The sequence below is a fragment of the Cladophialophora immunda genome (assembly GCF_000835495.1).
Source record: "Cladophialophora immunda strain CBS 83496 unplaced genomic scaffold supercont1.7, whole genome shotgun sequence".
In the NCBI taxonomy this organism is placed as follows: domain Eukaryota; kingdom Fungi; phylum Ascomycota; class Eurotiomycetes; order Chaetothyriales; family Herpotrichiellaceae; genus Cladophialophora; species Cladophialophora immunda.
In genome coordinates, this window is record NW_015622547.1 from 3,135,695 (window position 1) to 3,149,170 (window position 13,476).

General features: G+C 54.1%; 5 protein-coding genes across 5 annotated transcripts; 2 read left to right on the plus strand and 3 right to left on the minus strand.

Annotated features, from left to right (window-relative positions):
- Nucleotides 1-388: 388 nt before the first annotated feature.
- Nucleotides 389-1,882, plus strand: PV07_11802 (uncharacterized protein; the record flags this gene model as incomplete). The annotated part of the gene is made up of 1 exon (XM_016399269.1): nucleotides 389-1,882. The coding sequence occupies one exon, from the start codon at nucleotides 389-391 to the stop codon at nucleotides 1,814-1,816; it is 1,428 nt and encodes a 475-aa protein (XP_016243831.1). The 3' UTR covers nucleotides 1,817-1,882.
- On the minus strand, nucleotides 1,859-4,344 carry PV07_11803 (uncharacterized protein). Its single transcript, XM_016399270.1, has 2 exons — nucleotides 3,767-4,344; nucleotides 1,859-3,706 (listed from the first exon to the last, which is right to left on the minus strand). The coding sequence occupies exons 1-2, from the start codon at nucleotides 4,209-4,211 to the stop codon at nucleotides 2,157-2,159; spliced, it is 1,995 nt and encodes a 664-aa protein (XP_016243832.1). The 5' UTR covers nucleotides 4,212-4,344; the 3' UTR covers nucleotides 1,859-2,156.
- A 6-nt stretch (nucleotides 4,345-4,350) lies between these two features.
- PV07_11804 (uncharacterized protein) lies at nucleotides 4,351-5,743 on the minus strand. The gene is made up of 2 exons (XM_016399271.1): nucleotides 5,202-5,743; nucleotides 4,351-5,083 (listed from the first exon to the last, which is right to left on the minus strand). Exons 1-2 carry the CDS (start codon nucleotides 5,663-5,665, stop codon nucleotides 4,690-4,692), a joined length of 858 nt encoding a protein of 285 aa, XP_016243833.1. The 5' UTR covers nucleotides 5,666-5,743; the 3' UTR covers nucleotides 4,351-4,689.
- A 205-nt stretch (nucleotides 5,744-5,948) lies between these two features.
- On the minus strand, nucleotides 5,949-7,112 carry PV07_11805 (histone H3). The gene is made up of 3 exons (XM_016399272.1): nucleotides 6,804-7,112; nucleotides 6,591-6,744; nucleotides 5,949-6,526 (listed from the first exon to the last, which is right to left on the minus strand). The coding sequence occupies exons 1-3, from the start codon at nucleotides 6,838-6,840 to the stop codon at nucleotides 6,307-6,309; spliced, it is 411 nt and encodes a 136-aa protein (XP_016243834.1). The 5' UTR covers nucleotides 6,841-7,112; the 3' UTR covers nucleotides 5,949-6,306.
- Nucleotides 7,113-7,435: 323 nt separating this feature from the next.
- Nucleotides 7,436-8,362, plus strand: PV07_11806 (histone). Its single transcript, XM_016399273.1, has 3 exons — nucleotides 7,436-7,847; nucleotides 7,903-7,973; nucleotides 8,023-8,362. The coding sequence occupies exons 1-3, from the start codon at nucleotides 7,621-7,623 to the stop codon at nucleotides 8,034-8,036; spliced, it is 312 nt and encodes a 103-aa protein (XP_016243835.1). The 5' UTR covers nucleotides 7,436-7,620; the 3' UTR covers nucleotides 8,037-8,362.
- The last annotated feature ends 5,114 nt before the right edge of the window (nucleotides 8,363-13,476 follow it).

Consider the following 13,476-nt stretch of genomic DNA (forward strand, 5'->3'; position numbering starts at 1 on the left):
AGATCGCGGTGGGCTGCCGCATTCCACACTCTGTCCCTGGGGTCAAGACGCGCCATTCCCAAAAGGGTATATTTGTCCAGTATCGAGGAGGCGAGGTGATTGGACGACACCAACCACAGGCCATTGACATCAGAGGTCAATGATAAGAATCCGAGTGGGCGGCAAGGTGCCCATGCGATAACAGCACCGCTCGTTTGGATGTTTGGCGCGCTCTGGGGGGCAGGGAACGCTTCTGGCCTCGGCGGATCAGCACGTCGAATCCAGACATTGATTCCATTTCTAAAAGTTCATATACCTGCCGGGGGCGTTTTTGATTTCGTTTTCGGGGTTGAAGTCTGCCCGTTTGCTTTGCTGGTTCTACAGGGCCATCTCTCCTGCTACAGCCACCATGGACTCGGAATCCCTCAGGCAGAAGCTCTCGGACCTCATTGCCCGGTCACAGCCGTACATAGAGCAAGCGAGTGCCCATATACAGCCATACGTTGAACAAGCCAACGACCATTTTCAGAAATCCAAACACCATTGCTCCTCGATTCTCAAATCGGCACAATCCGACCTGCAGTCATTGTCACAAAAGCCCCATTTCAAGGAAGTCCTCTATGGCCTGACGCTATTTGTGTTCCTCGCCTTTGCTCTCAGCCGTTACATCTCATCGCGCCGCTCTCGCTACCTGACCGGTGCCTCTCGCCCATCAACCCCGCCGACACCACAGCTCGAAAAGGCCACTTACAGCAAGGGCGCCAACGCCGCTCAAGCCCGCAAACCCGGAACATGGATCCCGTCCGACTTCCAACGCCCTAAGCCACCGGCGTACGAAAACTGGTCCATCGAGCACACGAAGCCTCTGCCGTACCGCCCCTTCCGCTACGGGCCCAAGTACTTTGTCACGATGGGTCTCCGCAACGTGAAGTGGGACGACTGGATCGAGCTGGACAACCACTTCCCGCGGTACCACGCGGACAAGACGCGCCGGATCCTGGAGCGCGGGCACAAATGCTGCAAGACGGCGCCCGAGGCGCTGCCGGCGGCGCTCGAACTGCTGGAAGAACTCCGCTCGTACCTGCCGGACCGGTACCCGACGCTGTACCAGCGCACGGAGAAGGGGATCAAGAACCTGTGGTCGGGCGAGGAGCTGGACACGACGTCGCGGCCGCTGCCGGAGGACCCGATGCAGACGGCGGCGCGGCTGGTGCAGGACGACCTGGCGATCATGATCGAGGGCGCGGACGGGCAGTACTACCTGCTGGCGGGGGCGATCCTGCTGCCGGGCTTCTGGCGGCTGGAGGACAAGTACGGGATGCCGCTGTCGGAGATCCACACGAGCGGCGACGTGCCGCAGTTCAAGGAGAAGCTGGAGAAGGGCATGATGAACTTCTTCCGCCGGCTCAAGCCCGAGGAGCTGGTCGCGCGCAACAACTACTTCCTGCAGGTCGACGACGACCTGGCCTGGTCGTACTCGATCGGCAGCGAGGACAACCCGCACATCAGCTGGAACACGGCCGAGAAGAACCGCGCCGTCGAGCACCACTTCTTCCGCTCCGAGCGCCAGACCCTGCGCCGCCTGCCCCGCTCCGGCGGCGTCGTCTTCACCATCCGCACCTACTTCCACCCCGTCACCGACATCGCCGACGAGGACTACGTGCCCGGCCGCCTGGCCAGCGCCGTCCGCAGCTGGGGCGACGACGTCTCCCGCTACAAGGGCAAGGAAAAGTACGAGGCCGTCCTGCTCGAGTACCTCGACAAGAAGCACCAGGAACAGCTGGACCGCGGCCTAAAAGTGGACGAGGAGGACGAGAGGAGGAGTTATCCTTGGTGATGGATGAGCCGACACCAATAAGCCTGCCTTTTTACATAGCACGCAATTTCTTAGCGGTATATATCGGTCCATCTTCAAGAGTGGCTTCTGATGGCCTCTTACCAAAAAAAAGGATAACTATGCCAAGTTGAATGCTGTCAGAAATATTGCAAGTAATCCGCTCTCTGTGAAACTTGTTGGTGAATTTCATGTTCACAGGGCCTTTCCAAAGTCATGATCTCACGTCGATGCCAGCTTTGGGGAGCATGGCTCAAACACACACTGGGCCACCAGTTCATTCCTCGAATTTCTGGGAAGCACGTCGCGATATACGCCATATTCCTGTATCGCTACCTCTCACTCAGATCAAACTCCTCCTGCCCACTCCTGCTTGTCCCTCGTCGAGTTCTTCCTTCAGCCTCCTCCGTTCCCGGGCTTCTTTGACCATGTTCTCGTCCCGCTCTTTGATCCAGGCGCACTCATCTCGAAACTCGCAAATGCGACACTTCCAGGCATCCATGACTCCCACGCCACGCGGCTCCCGCTCGCCCTTCCAGAAAGCTAAAGATGAGTAGAGGGAAGAGGTGAGGAACGCGGGGTTGAAGAGGATGGATTTGCTTCCTAGGATGTGCGATTGAGCTTCTGCGCTGCCGTGGTGCTTGTAATTTGTGGAAATGTAACGTGCTGTGAGGATAGGGGAGAGTCGTGTTGGTTGAGACGGCGGCGTAGCAAGGGCTGAGAGGGAGGAAGGTGGTGGAACACTAGCATCTTGATTTCGATCAAAAGAGTTGGTAATAGGCGGAGCAGGCGCAGAAGTCGAACTCGAAGGGATGATGAACGTCATTCGATACTGCTCCATCATGAAATCCCACAAACTAGCCAAGGTGTTGTGCTGAAGAAGAATATCCATGGAGTCCTGCGTCGATGGCGGCAGTTCCTGCCTGACATCGTCACTCTGTTGTGATAATTCAAAGACTTCTTGGTTCAACCCCCCAATTTGCGCAATAAACGCGTCAGAGAATGTCTCGTGGATGTCAAACTTATACCTCTCCGCCAGCTGGGAGAGGGGGAATTGTCCCTGTGCCATATTTTCCAGCATGTGATGGTAGAGGTGCAGTTGGACTAGGGTCGGTCGAATGGCTGACCCTGTAGGTAGAGTGGGAGTGCCTCGTGTCTTCACGTCGATGATGTAGATTCTCCTCTCGTCGTCTTGCTCTGACTCCCTTGTCCTGCGCGCAGTAGACCTGCTACCGGTCTCTCTGCCGACATCGTTGCCGTCCCTCAGAGCCTCCGACAGCGACTGGCCCTGATGTCGTGTCTCGTTCGTCACAAGGTAGTCCCGAATACTGGCCTGATATTCTGGTGGCGGAGGCTCAACATCCTCCTTTTCCAGCAGACTTCGACTCATGTCCTCGAGCTTGGGGTCAGGGCATTCATAGCTCAACTCGTCAATGACTCCGTTGACGAGCTCCCCGCCGACTGATCCCCAGATCTCCAACTCCCTCGTTTTTCCCTTCTCTCTGAGCGTCTTTAACCCTTGAATGATGTTCCATATTCGAAGTCCCCAACTGTCTTCCCTCTTGGTGACCTCCACAGGGACGGTGACGTGTATCTCATCTTCCAATGCCTGGTGGACAGCACTGCCTTGTTTCATTGCTGGTGTCCGCCTTTTCCGGCCGTGTTTGGTCAAGACATAGTAATACTGTAGCTCGCACCATGCGGGAGAGATCAGGTCGGTGACGGAGAGGGCTTTCATGGGGGGTTTACGGAACCGTTCCAGGGGAGAGCGAGTGTCTGACTTGGAGGGTTGCTGTTGCAGCTGAGCATCTTCTTTGGCTTGCGTAGGTCGTGGAGATGCCTCCTTTTTCGTCCTTACATCCTCTTCATGGGCAGAAGATGGTCTCTGTGATGCTGGGCGCTGGTTAGCCTGTCAGCGACCAAAGAAATGGGAGTGGTTTGCGCAGGACTTACGATTTTGGTCGCATACGTTCTCGACCAGGAAGCCCTCAACAGACCGAGTCTCGAGGTTCCATTGACGTGTTGCCTCGAGACCAAGCACTTTAGGCAGGCGAATGCCTCGAGGTGCTTCATAGTCTTCAATATCTGTTACGACCAGGGGCGCACGTTTCTGTTCCTGCCTCGATTTGCCCACGGCTTCGAGGAGGAGTTGGTCGATTATTTCGAGCGCTTCAGGATCTTCCCCAAAGTCGCTGTACTCGTCTGTGTCTTCATGGTTCGGCGAGCGCGTCGTGCTCTCCGTGTCAGCCAGGTCGAATTGCATAAAGACATTGTGCTGTTGGGTCGACATTGTCGGTTGTTGAAAGTGGCCTGCTAGTGGGTTTGTAGCCGTCATGATGCATTGACCGGCTGTGACGACTCGCACAACGTGAAGGCAAAACCAGAACAATTGCTCCATCCATCTTCTCGTCTAATTGTGACAGATATATGCCTCGACATTCTGCTTGCTTGTTTCAATTCTTGCCGGCTGACTCGCGTTGGAGGGCACTTCTGCCTGCTCGCAGGCGCGCTTTCGGGTTGCTCCTGACGCGTCGTGGGGTCTAGACAACACGACCAAAGGGTGGAGGAGATCCAATCGATGGGACGTTGCCATGTTTCTGTTTTCTGTTCTATAATCTAACCTGCCAGTGCTGCCTGTATGCCCTCTATTATGGGACACAGTCTATCAAAGGCTTGTCAAGCATCCTTTGGCCCTCGAATACACCCATTCACCCAGCCATAGATCTGCCCGCGACGGAGCGGTATTCGTGAAACAGGGTAGCCAACTCTCCCCTAGATGCAGCAGATCTCCTCTTTCCAATCAATTGCTCTCTTAAAGTCGCTGCAGAGTCATTTTAAACATAGACTTGTGCGTCTAGGCCATCCTTGAAGCAGCCTTACTTCGCCACCATGCTTTCCTTTAGCACTGGCCTGCTCAGAGTATCAATCTGCGCCTCAATCTTCTCTTCTTTGCGATTGAGGAAGCTCAGATAGCATTGCCACGCGACGGCAAAGATCCCCGAAAACATGAACCGGTATTGAGGCGGAACAAAGGCAAATGAGAAGGCAGTCACGGCAGGCCACAATTTCAGAGAATTAAGCATGCTGACTGGGACCGCAGCCTGAATGCGCATGATGATGCCCGTCGCATGCTCGCCAGTCAGGAGGGCTTGCATGCCGAAGAAGTATGTGTTGAAGACAGGAGTAAAGACAATTTGGTTTACGGCAACCTTTGTCGCGATCGAGGTGAATTTCGACGGGTAATTGAAGCTCTGACCTAGGAACAGGAACCTGGACGTCTCTGATATTAGCTGTTGTCTCGTGTGTTCCATCTCCTTGCATGCTATGCCGGCATTCTTCTGACAGAGAAGAGGACCATGTGTTCGTCCATCAGAATGGGATTTCGTACCACTTGTAACCCGGTATCGCTGCAAGGGCTCCAATTGTCAACATCCTCAGCGTTCGCCATGGATTGTACAATTCCCCTCCTATGTCCTGTGCCAGAATATCACCGCAAAGGTAGGTCGTCAAGGTCGTGCATAGTTGCACGGTGTAGGGCCGCTTCAACTGGGTGCGATGGAACCACTGAAAGAATGTAGACACTGGTCCCAGGCGATGATACCACAGCTGTATGGGGATATCGACAGGATCAACGGGCTTCGCAGTCTCGCCGACGGGCACTTCATGGAGGGAGTGTGGAGGGAGTTTGCTTTGCGACGTTGGCGGCGGACTTGTTGAGTCTTTCACAGGACTTGAGCTGGTCGAGCTTCGCTGCGCATGGTGTTTGAGTCGGGCTCGTGAACCGGGCACTCGTGCCCGGAACCACGGCGATCTGGCACTGAAATTGAGCGCTGCCCGATGCAAAGGGTGCATTATTGACGGAAGGCCATGATGAAGAGAATTGTCAGCAACCTCAACAAGAAGTATCTCCCATACACATCTGCAAGATGGTTCCTATATCGGCGGACAGAATTTGCCGTAGTTGCATTCGGGTCCACTGATTGCGTGCCCCGATGGCGCCGCGGCAGACCCCCGATGCATGCCATTATAGGCGCCCATTGCCCTGGATCGTCCTCCTACCACCCGAACAGACACTCTGGAAACTCAGTCTGCGATGAACACCTACACCTGTCGCGACAAAACAGAAACAATAAAATACTTGCTACTGGGATGGAATTGATGAATCACAAGCTGATGTTTTCATGTGTTAACCTGAATCGCATTCAGATTCTATCTGGTTGATGCAGCGCATTCTGCTGTGTCCATGTCATAGTCGTGATGACTGGTATGATGCTGCGTGATGTACAAGCACGAGCAGAAGCAGAAGACGCCAGAAGTCCCCATAACCACCCGTGATCAATGTTGTGAAAACCAATACAAGCCCCTATGAATTCATTCCGTTTCGCCTTGTGTCAACTCATGAAACCCCCCCATACTCAAATCATGACCATGATCAACGCTCCCAACCTGCCAGGTGACTGTTGATTGAGGTGTTGCAAGTTTCAGCCTATCGTCTAGGATCGCTCACCACGGAGGCGACGAGCAAGCTGGATGTCCTTGGACTGGATGGTGACACGCTTGGCGTGGATGGCGCACAGGTTGGTGTCCTCAAAGAGAGAGACGAGGTAGGCCTCAACGGACTCTTGAAGAGCACCGATGGCAGATGACTGGAAGCGCAGGTCGGACTTGAAGTCTTGAGCGATTTCACGGACAAGACGTTGGAAGGGAAGTTTGCTGGTCAAGGTATTAGCTGATGTTTTTTGGGGCTGCTGTACTTGCAGGGTTGTTTGTAACATACCGGATGAGCAACTCAGTGGACTTCTGGTAGCGACGGATCTCACGGAGAGCGACGGTACCAGGCTTATATCTGTGAGGCTTCTTGACACCACCAGTGCTGGGTGCAGACTTGCGAGCGGCCTTGGAGGCGAGCTGCTTTCTTGGGGCCTTGCCACCTATGAGACGAGTCAGCGATGATGTTGTGAGGCGACAATGAGGTGAACAAGGCTCTTACCAGTGGACTTGCGAGCAGTTTGCTTGGTACGAGCCATGGCGATGGATTGTTAGATGGAAGATTGATGGATTGTTGATGAATTGGAAGATTGGCTGAAAACTGGAGATGATGAGTGAGGCTGGATGGGGAAGAAAAGCTAAGTGGACAAAGTGGGTGGGAGCGAGGTATTTGTAGGGAGGAAGGGGTGAAAGGCAGACGCTTGGCGTGATCTGATGTGCGGCTGCGGGATGATTTCACCAACGCGACCAAATGACTCAAGGCAGCGGCAGTGAAAACAAAGTGATCAGATCAGGGCTGCCAAAACCCCCATGATTCTGCTGGCCATTTTGCTGGTGATTCAGAACTGCGCCAAAATTGGCTTCTGATCCCGCCGCTTGGCGTACCACATCAAGATCTGGACCGCTGCCCTGCAACACTGCACACCCCCGCCATCACGCCCAACACCTGATCATAATTGATGTGTTTTGGATAAACTTGATCGCTACGTGATACAGTGCAATCTATCTGAAAGATCAATTGATTCATGCTGTTGTGGTGGAGAGATCAGTCAATCAGTGTCGCAGCAGAGGCGCCGTGGGCGGGTGAGGGCAGTTCTCGGATCTGAATTCTGATTGGCTGTGATCCGAGCTGCGCCGGGTTGATCTCAAGGGTGCGCAACAGGCACTGCCGGGGTGCATAAGTCTCACCCCCACCCGCGCCTTTTCCAACCAAGTCTTTCTCTCCCCATCCATCCATTCAGTTACCACAACTTCAAAGCCATCTTCTCATACTACCACACTCTTCCAATCTCTTCAACCAACTTCATCCCTTCATCAATATGACTGGACGCGGCAAAGGCGGCAAGGGTCTCGGCAAGGGCGGTGCCAAACGCCACCGAAAGATTCTTCGTGACAACATCCAAGGTATCACCAAGCCCGCCATTCGACGTCTCGCTCGTCGTGGTGGTGTCAAGCGTATCTCGGCCATGATCTACGAAGAGACCCGTGGTGTCCTCAAGACCTTCCTGGAAGGTGTCATCCGTGACGCTGTCACATACACTGAACAGTGAGTGTTGTCCACGAAGCATTTGATTCCTGCCTCATGCTAACAATCTCTCCAGCGCCAAACGAAAGACTGTCACCTCGCTGGATGTTGTCTACGCTCTCAAGAGACAAGGCCGCACTCTCTACGGTTCGACTCACTCACTCTCTGGTCTCGGACAAATGCTAACAGTCTCTAGGCTTCGGTGGTTAAGCGCTTCATCAATCATACTCCTACTTGTTACGACACTGCCTTGGGTTTCTCGTGTCTGTCATGGTTCATGACGCGCCACCCAATCCTTTTTTGCTTTGAGTTTCGGAGTGGTTGGGCATTCAAATGGGTTTTGATCAATGGGGTTGTGTAAGGGTCATGGTTATGATGGGATGGCAAATCAATCAGTGGTGCCTTCAGTGCAATGATGTATCATACAGGCACAATATGAGCAGCCTGCTTCGGCGTTCGACAGATGGGCTGAGCCATGACATAAGCATCAGCACCCAGACATGAAATAAACACTTCAAAGCATTGTGTTCCAGTAACTCTTTTTTGGTCTTCTGTCTCTTTCCCTTGTCTCGCGGCGTTCATCCTGGCTGTTGCCAGCTGCTCGGCGGTCTCTGATTGCGCGGGCCTGGGGCCTGGGGCTTAGCTGTTCCAGGCAGCATCCTCTGTTCTTCAACCTGTCCGTCCTTGTTCCATGTGCACCCTTGGAGTGCAACCAGTCCTTCAGAGAAACTATCGTGGCATGTCCATGTGAGTCATTGCCCAGTGGCCACGACATCCAAAACACCAACCATATTTTACGCGTCATCGTGACGGAAACATATCGCGGTCCGGAGATCGATGGTGCTAGAGGAGCGCGCAATCCCGACGGACCGACTAGATGAAGCTGAAGGGTGTCGCCTTTCTTGGAGTTCTTGACTCACGTTCCCTGGTAATTGATAAAGATTGTGTCCGTTGCCTCCATGGCTCATCCCATGAACGAAGCGCTGGTTCTAGCGGAGGAGAACCAACACATATGTGCGGCGTCTGCTGCGAGGATACTTGCACCGAGGGCACTCCTTGTTCCGGGGATCCAGACCCGTGCTCCGGAGGATGCAGGCGCACTTGGGTCTCCTCCATCTAGGCATTGGGCTCCTTTGTCGACGAGACTCGGTAGTCGGCCCATCGATCCGAGGATGTTGGGGAGACTGGGTTTTGGCGGTGTATATGGGTAATCCTCTGCAAATAGATGCATTTGGGGCGCGGCGAAAGTATCTTCTTGGAGTCTGTATATGCTCGCTCGCTCAAGTTTCGCTGTTCCGGCTACATGATTCTCGTCTTTGCCCGGAGGCTTGCTGCGATGACGCCCGTGCTGTAGTGCTCGTAGGATTCCATACAGCTGCTGGGTTGTGGCGGGGTGGTTAGCTTTGGTGACGGGGCACTCTGTACGAGTCACTCGGGCCTTTCACCCTTGCATGTCGCGGCTTTACTACAGCATCTCGAAAAAGGAAGCACGATTACGAAGTATGGAGGCTTGTAGGTGAGAGGGCGGGGACAGGAGTAAAGGTGTTGGGTGTCTGTGGGTAGTGCTGGTTGTCGGCTCTGTTGGTGTGCATGGTCTGAATATATTTACGAGCCGAATGTAGAAAATTAATTCCTGCAAAGCCGGACCACCGTGAACCTCCACGCCTACACATTTTCGCCGACTCTAACCACACTTAAATTATCCCAGGTCCAAGGACAATGCTATCTAATACACCATGAAGATCGAAACGAGGGAAATGAGCAACCTCGATGCATCCTCTGTGAGCGATTCTATCAACCATGCCCAGCCGTCCGACATCTCGCCGAGGCCGTCCCCATCGACCATCTTCATCGCTCTCTTACTACGACGAGACAAATCAATCGAATCTGGGCTGTCAAAGTTGCCTCCTCCAGTAGTGTGCCGGCTGTGTTCCATGTCGAAATGAGACAAGGGCATCGGTAATGCCTCGTAGATAGACTGACCGTGGATGTTAATGCTGTACACATGGTCAGCCTCGCAGCGAAGCCGCCCGTGAGAGCCACGCAGACAATCACATCATCCCTTCCATTGGTAATTCAGGCGATAAACATTCCGCCTGACTCAGATTTCTCCGCGTCCTATCACCTGCACAGGTCGTTTCGAGGGCCGCATCGGCATGTTGGTTGCAAGGCAGCGGGCAAGGCTGAGCCTCTTCGAACCGCATCTCACTAGCTTACGATGTCGATTAGGTCTCGTGGAGGTGCAGAGACTCGCTCGTAGCATGGGTTGAGTAGATTTACAAGATGCGAAAAGCCCGATTGGAACTATCTGTCCGACGACTTTTCTCAATGGCAACGGCGGAGTGTGGCCTGCACCCTGTAAAATGCTGATTACTGCCACGCCGACCAGCTTGGAGATCAATCGGGACCGTAGTACACCTCTGAAAACTCAGCCGGAGTCATCGGCATTAGATTGGAGAATGCTGCAGGTGTGCCACTCAAAGGAGGCATCAACAGTGCGCAAGGGCTGCGCAGAAAGGAAATCCAGAGCGAAGTCGAATACGAGCCTGCAGCGACCATTTAGGCCGAAACTACGATGCCCTGTGAGCGAGACGAAGCAAAATCAGTAGTTACCCGACGAGTAGGTATGGAACCCCCTACGATGACTCGAGGCAATTCGACAACTTATCCCAAGAGACGTGATGCGGTCCTTTCAGAAGTGACGGCGGGGTCGCTTCTCAGCATCACCCACCACCAAAGCGACTTTTGACATACCGTCTATCCTGTCGCTGCTTTGCAAAACTCCATCAACTAGCTTCTCATGCTAAGCCTCCGATATGGCACAATCATGGCCCGCGAAACGGAACCCGACAGTTAAGTATGGATGGGGCCAATTCTAAGAAATATCACACCATCAGCCCCAGCCTCACAACATACCAGCTGACAATACCATGCGAGTTGCTGTCAAACCCAGAATTCAATCAATGATGCAGGCCAGAAAAACAGCGACACCGTCTCGAGGCACCAAGGATGTTTGCTGCCCCAGACACCGCGAGTCGCAATGCGGAACGTGTTCAGCTAGGTTCTTGGGAGCCTCGTTTCCGTTTTCCAACTCGGGGAGGCTGACACAGACGTGTGTTGTCTATGCATGACTCGGTATCCGTAGATCCCAGCTGAGCCATACTGGCGAATAGATAGCTGCGCCGGAAACGGCGACTCTCACCTCCATTCTTCGACGACAAACCTGGACACCCGCAGAACCATGCGAGCTGCCGCAGCCAGCCCGACAACTGCATGCATGAATTGGCCCGGACGAAGACTTTTGGGAAGGTGCGCCGCATTTTTCAGCTTACACAGACCGAAATGGTTTCGAAGACGACTCACTGCAATGTGCCGACGACAAATAAACGTGCAAAGTGCAAACTTGGGAATGCCATGCGGCCAGATATTCCACATTGACAATGTTTTGTCAAAGCAAGAAAGGCTGACGGATGTACTTTCCCAAAGCGGCATGCCTTGCCCAACTCCATCGGAAGGGCGGAATTAGACGTCCACGCCAAACCAACAGGCTGTACGAGGATTTTGCACACTTATCCACAACACCGGAGATCGTTCAGGTCGGCCATTGGTATTGCGGGGGAGTCCGCCACATGGGTCAGAAGTGCAGCGGAGGGCCAAGTTGCGCCACATTCCCGCAGGACATTCAGCTGTGTTGTCCTCCGGGAAAGGAACTTGCCAGGTTAGCAGCCAAGCTAGCAGCCAAGAATCTCCGCCGGCAGAAGTACGCATCAAGGAACTGGTGGCTACCGAGTCAGGTTATGCGGGTGACGGTGATGGCGCGTCCCCATATCTCAGCCATTGTCTTCAGACGTGGCAACACTGTGGCGGTGCGGCTCTGCCGTCGATCACACCTCCACGGACGGACAAACAGAGCTGATTCAAAGGACACCGGAGCAATGCTATTCGCTCGTCTCGAGGATCACCAGCCACATCCATGCTTTCCCCATTTCCGCAGTAGATCAATTCCCGAAGAGGCTGCGAATCCCGGGTACCTGAACCGACATTTGGCTTTTACATTATCAAATGGGGGTCGACGGAGGCACCGACAAGTGACACAGAGTCCAGACTGGGATTGCACAAGAACGGCAATTGCAGCTTTGATATTGTGGCTTGGCCAAAGAACAGATTACACGAAGGGATAAAGAAGCTTTCGAGAGAAATTCAACGGCATTCAGCCAACCATGGGTAGCACCGGGTGACCCCCGCCCTCTAAGGGGAAAAATCGGTGGCATGGGCCTGCCAGATGCAGGCTAGGGCGCTCCAAGTCTTGGGCGAGCCCAGCCTGAAGAGCCTGAAGTGCACCTATTGGCCTTGTCCCGATGCCAACCGACACTGGGCCCAGCCACCAATCAGGCTGCTTAGCTCAGCCAACAGAGTTTTCACTGCAGCTGCAGGATCGGCTTCTGGACCGCTGGGCCGCAGGGACCGCGACAGGCTTTGATCCAGTCTGACCCCATTCCTAGGGTTCCAGCCTTACCAGCGCTCCAGCCTAAAGCAATGCAACGGCACCTCGGCACGTTCCTGCATTTAGACGAGAAAAATCGAAGTTCTAGAAGGAAACCCAACGTGGAGCCCATTCAGCCGGAAAGCCCCGCCCAGAATGCCGCGACTTGTGCTGCGAGTGTCTTATCACAGCCCTCTGTTTCACCGTGCTGGGTGCTGGGTGCTGGGTGCTGGGTGCCGAGTGCGCCGTTCGATACGAGGTGCAATTGCCGATCCTAGCTGAATACTGCAAAGACACGACACATCAGAGAACCCGAGAAACCTGACTCGGGCACCTTCGAGAGGAGAAGAAACTTCTCCAGTCGGAAGAGAGTGCTACCCTCGTACGGGCTCTCTCGAATACATGCGAGCTGGTCGGGTCATTTCAATTAGCCTGATAGCATGTGCATTCAGCAGGCCTCGTTGTGCTGAGCAGGGGACGTATCCAGGCAGTCGGGTTCCAGATTGGTGGCCTCGGTCATGGCCCAGGAAGCGGTTATTTGGAAGCAAGATATGGTTATTCAGAGAGTTTTGCGGGTCCCTGCTAACGTAAGTATATCGCGCGAACTGCCTCTACTTGGTCCTAGGGTTTATTGAGCACACGCATAGTGGCAGCGACGGAAGAATGACTAAGATTATCGGTGGTGTGAGAAAAGCGACTTCCCAGCACCGCACCGGCGACCGGCGGGCATCGCAATAACTTAGGATCCGAGGAGATTGGGGAGGGCTTGGGAAAGGGCTGGTGTTTGTACGAGGAAACGGCCGACTCGGGCTTACAGCAGCAAGACCAGAAAACAGAGCAGCCTGGAAGATTCTCGGGATCGCTCGGGCTGTCGTCAGCGGTCGCCGACCATTGGCCAGATTGCACCAAGATCCAAGCACAGCCACAGCAAATCCCTCATCGATTGGCCCGGCTGACACCATCGACCGAGTGCGAGCGGCCGATCATGACCGCCCTCTCACGTACGGATAGCAAGGAAGCGCCTCGCGAGCACTAACTGTTCGCAGTAACTATTGCAGACTCTTCGAGGCCTGGATGCAAACACAGAGTTCATCCGACACCTGTAAATGGCTCTCTGTGCGAGGTATGAAGATCCAGGCAGGGTGCAAGATGCGAGCCGCGAGGCTC

What these genes read in the sequence shown, in the direction of transcription:
- PV07_11806 (XM_016399273.1), top strand. Translation starts at nt 7,621, where the DNA reads ATGACTGGACGCGGCAAAGGCGGCAAGGGTCTCGGCAAGGGCGGTGCC. An exon ending in GCTGTCACATACACTGAACA is followed by an intron (nt 7,848 to 7,902) that starts GTGAGTGTTGTC and finishes CAATCTCTCCAG; the next exon opens with CGCCAAACGAAAGACTGTCA.
- PV07_11804 (XM_016399271.1), bottom strand. Translation starts at nt 5,665, where the DNA reads ATGCACCCTTTGCATCGGGCAGCGCTCAATTTCAGTGCCAGATCGCCG. An exon ending in GCGATACCGGGTTACAAGTG is followed by an intron (nt 5,084 to 5,201) that starts GTACGAAATCCC and finishes AGAGACGTCCAG; the next exon opens with GTTCCTGTTCCTAGGTCAGA.
- PV07_11805 (XM_016399272.1), bottom strand. Translation starts at nt 6,840, where the DNA reads ATGGCTCGTACCAAGCAAACTGCTCGCAAGTCCACTG. An exon ending in AACTGCTCGCAAGTCCACTG is followed by an intron (nt 6,745 to 6,803) that starts GTAAGAGCCTTG and finishes CTCGTCTCATAG; the next exon opens with GTGGCAAGGCCCCAAGAAAG. An exon ending in TCCACTGAGTTGCTCATCCG is followed by an intron (nt 6,527 to 6,590) that starts GTATGTTACAAA and finishes TACCTTGACCAG; the next exon opens with CAAACTTCCCTTCCAACGTC.
- PV07_11803 (XM_016399270.1), bottom strand. Translation starts at nt 4,211, where the DNA reads ATGGAGCAATTGTTCTGGTTTTGCCTTCACGTTGTGCGAGTCGTCACA. An exon ending in GAACGTATGCGACCAAAATC is followed by an intron (nt 3,707 to 3,766) that starts GTAAGTCCTGCG and finishes ACCAGCGCCCAG; the next exon opens with CATCACAGAGACCATCTTCT.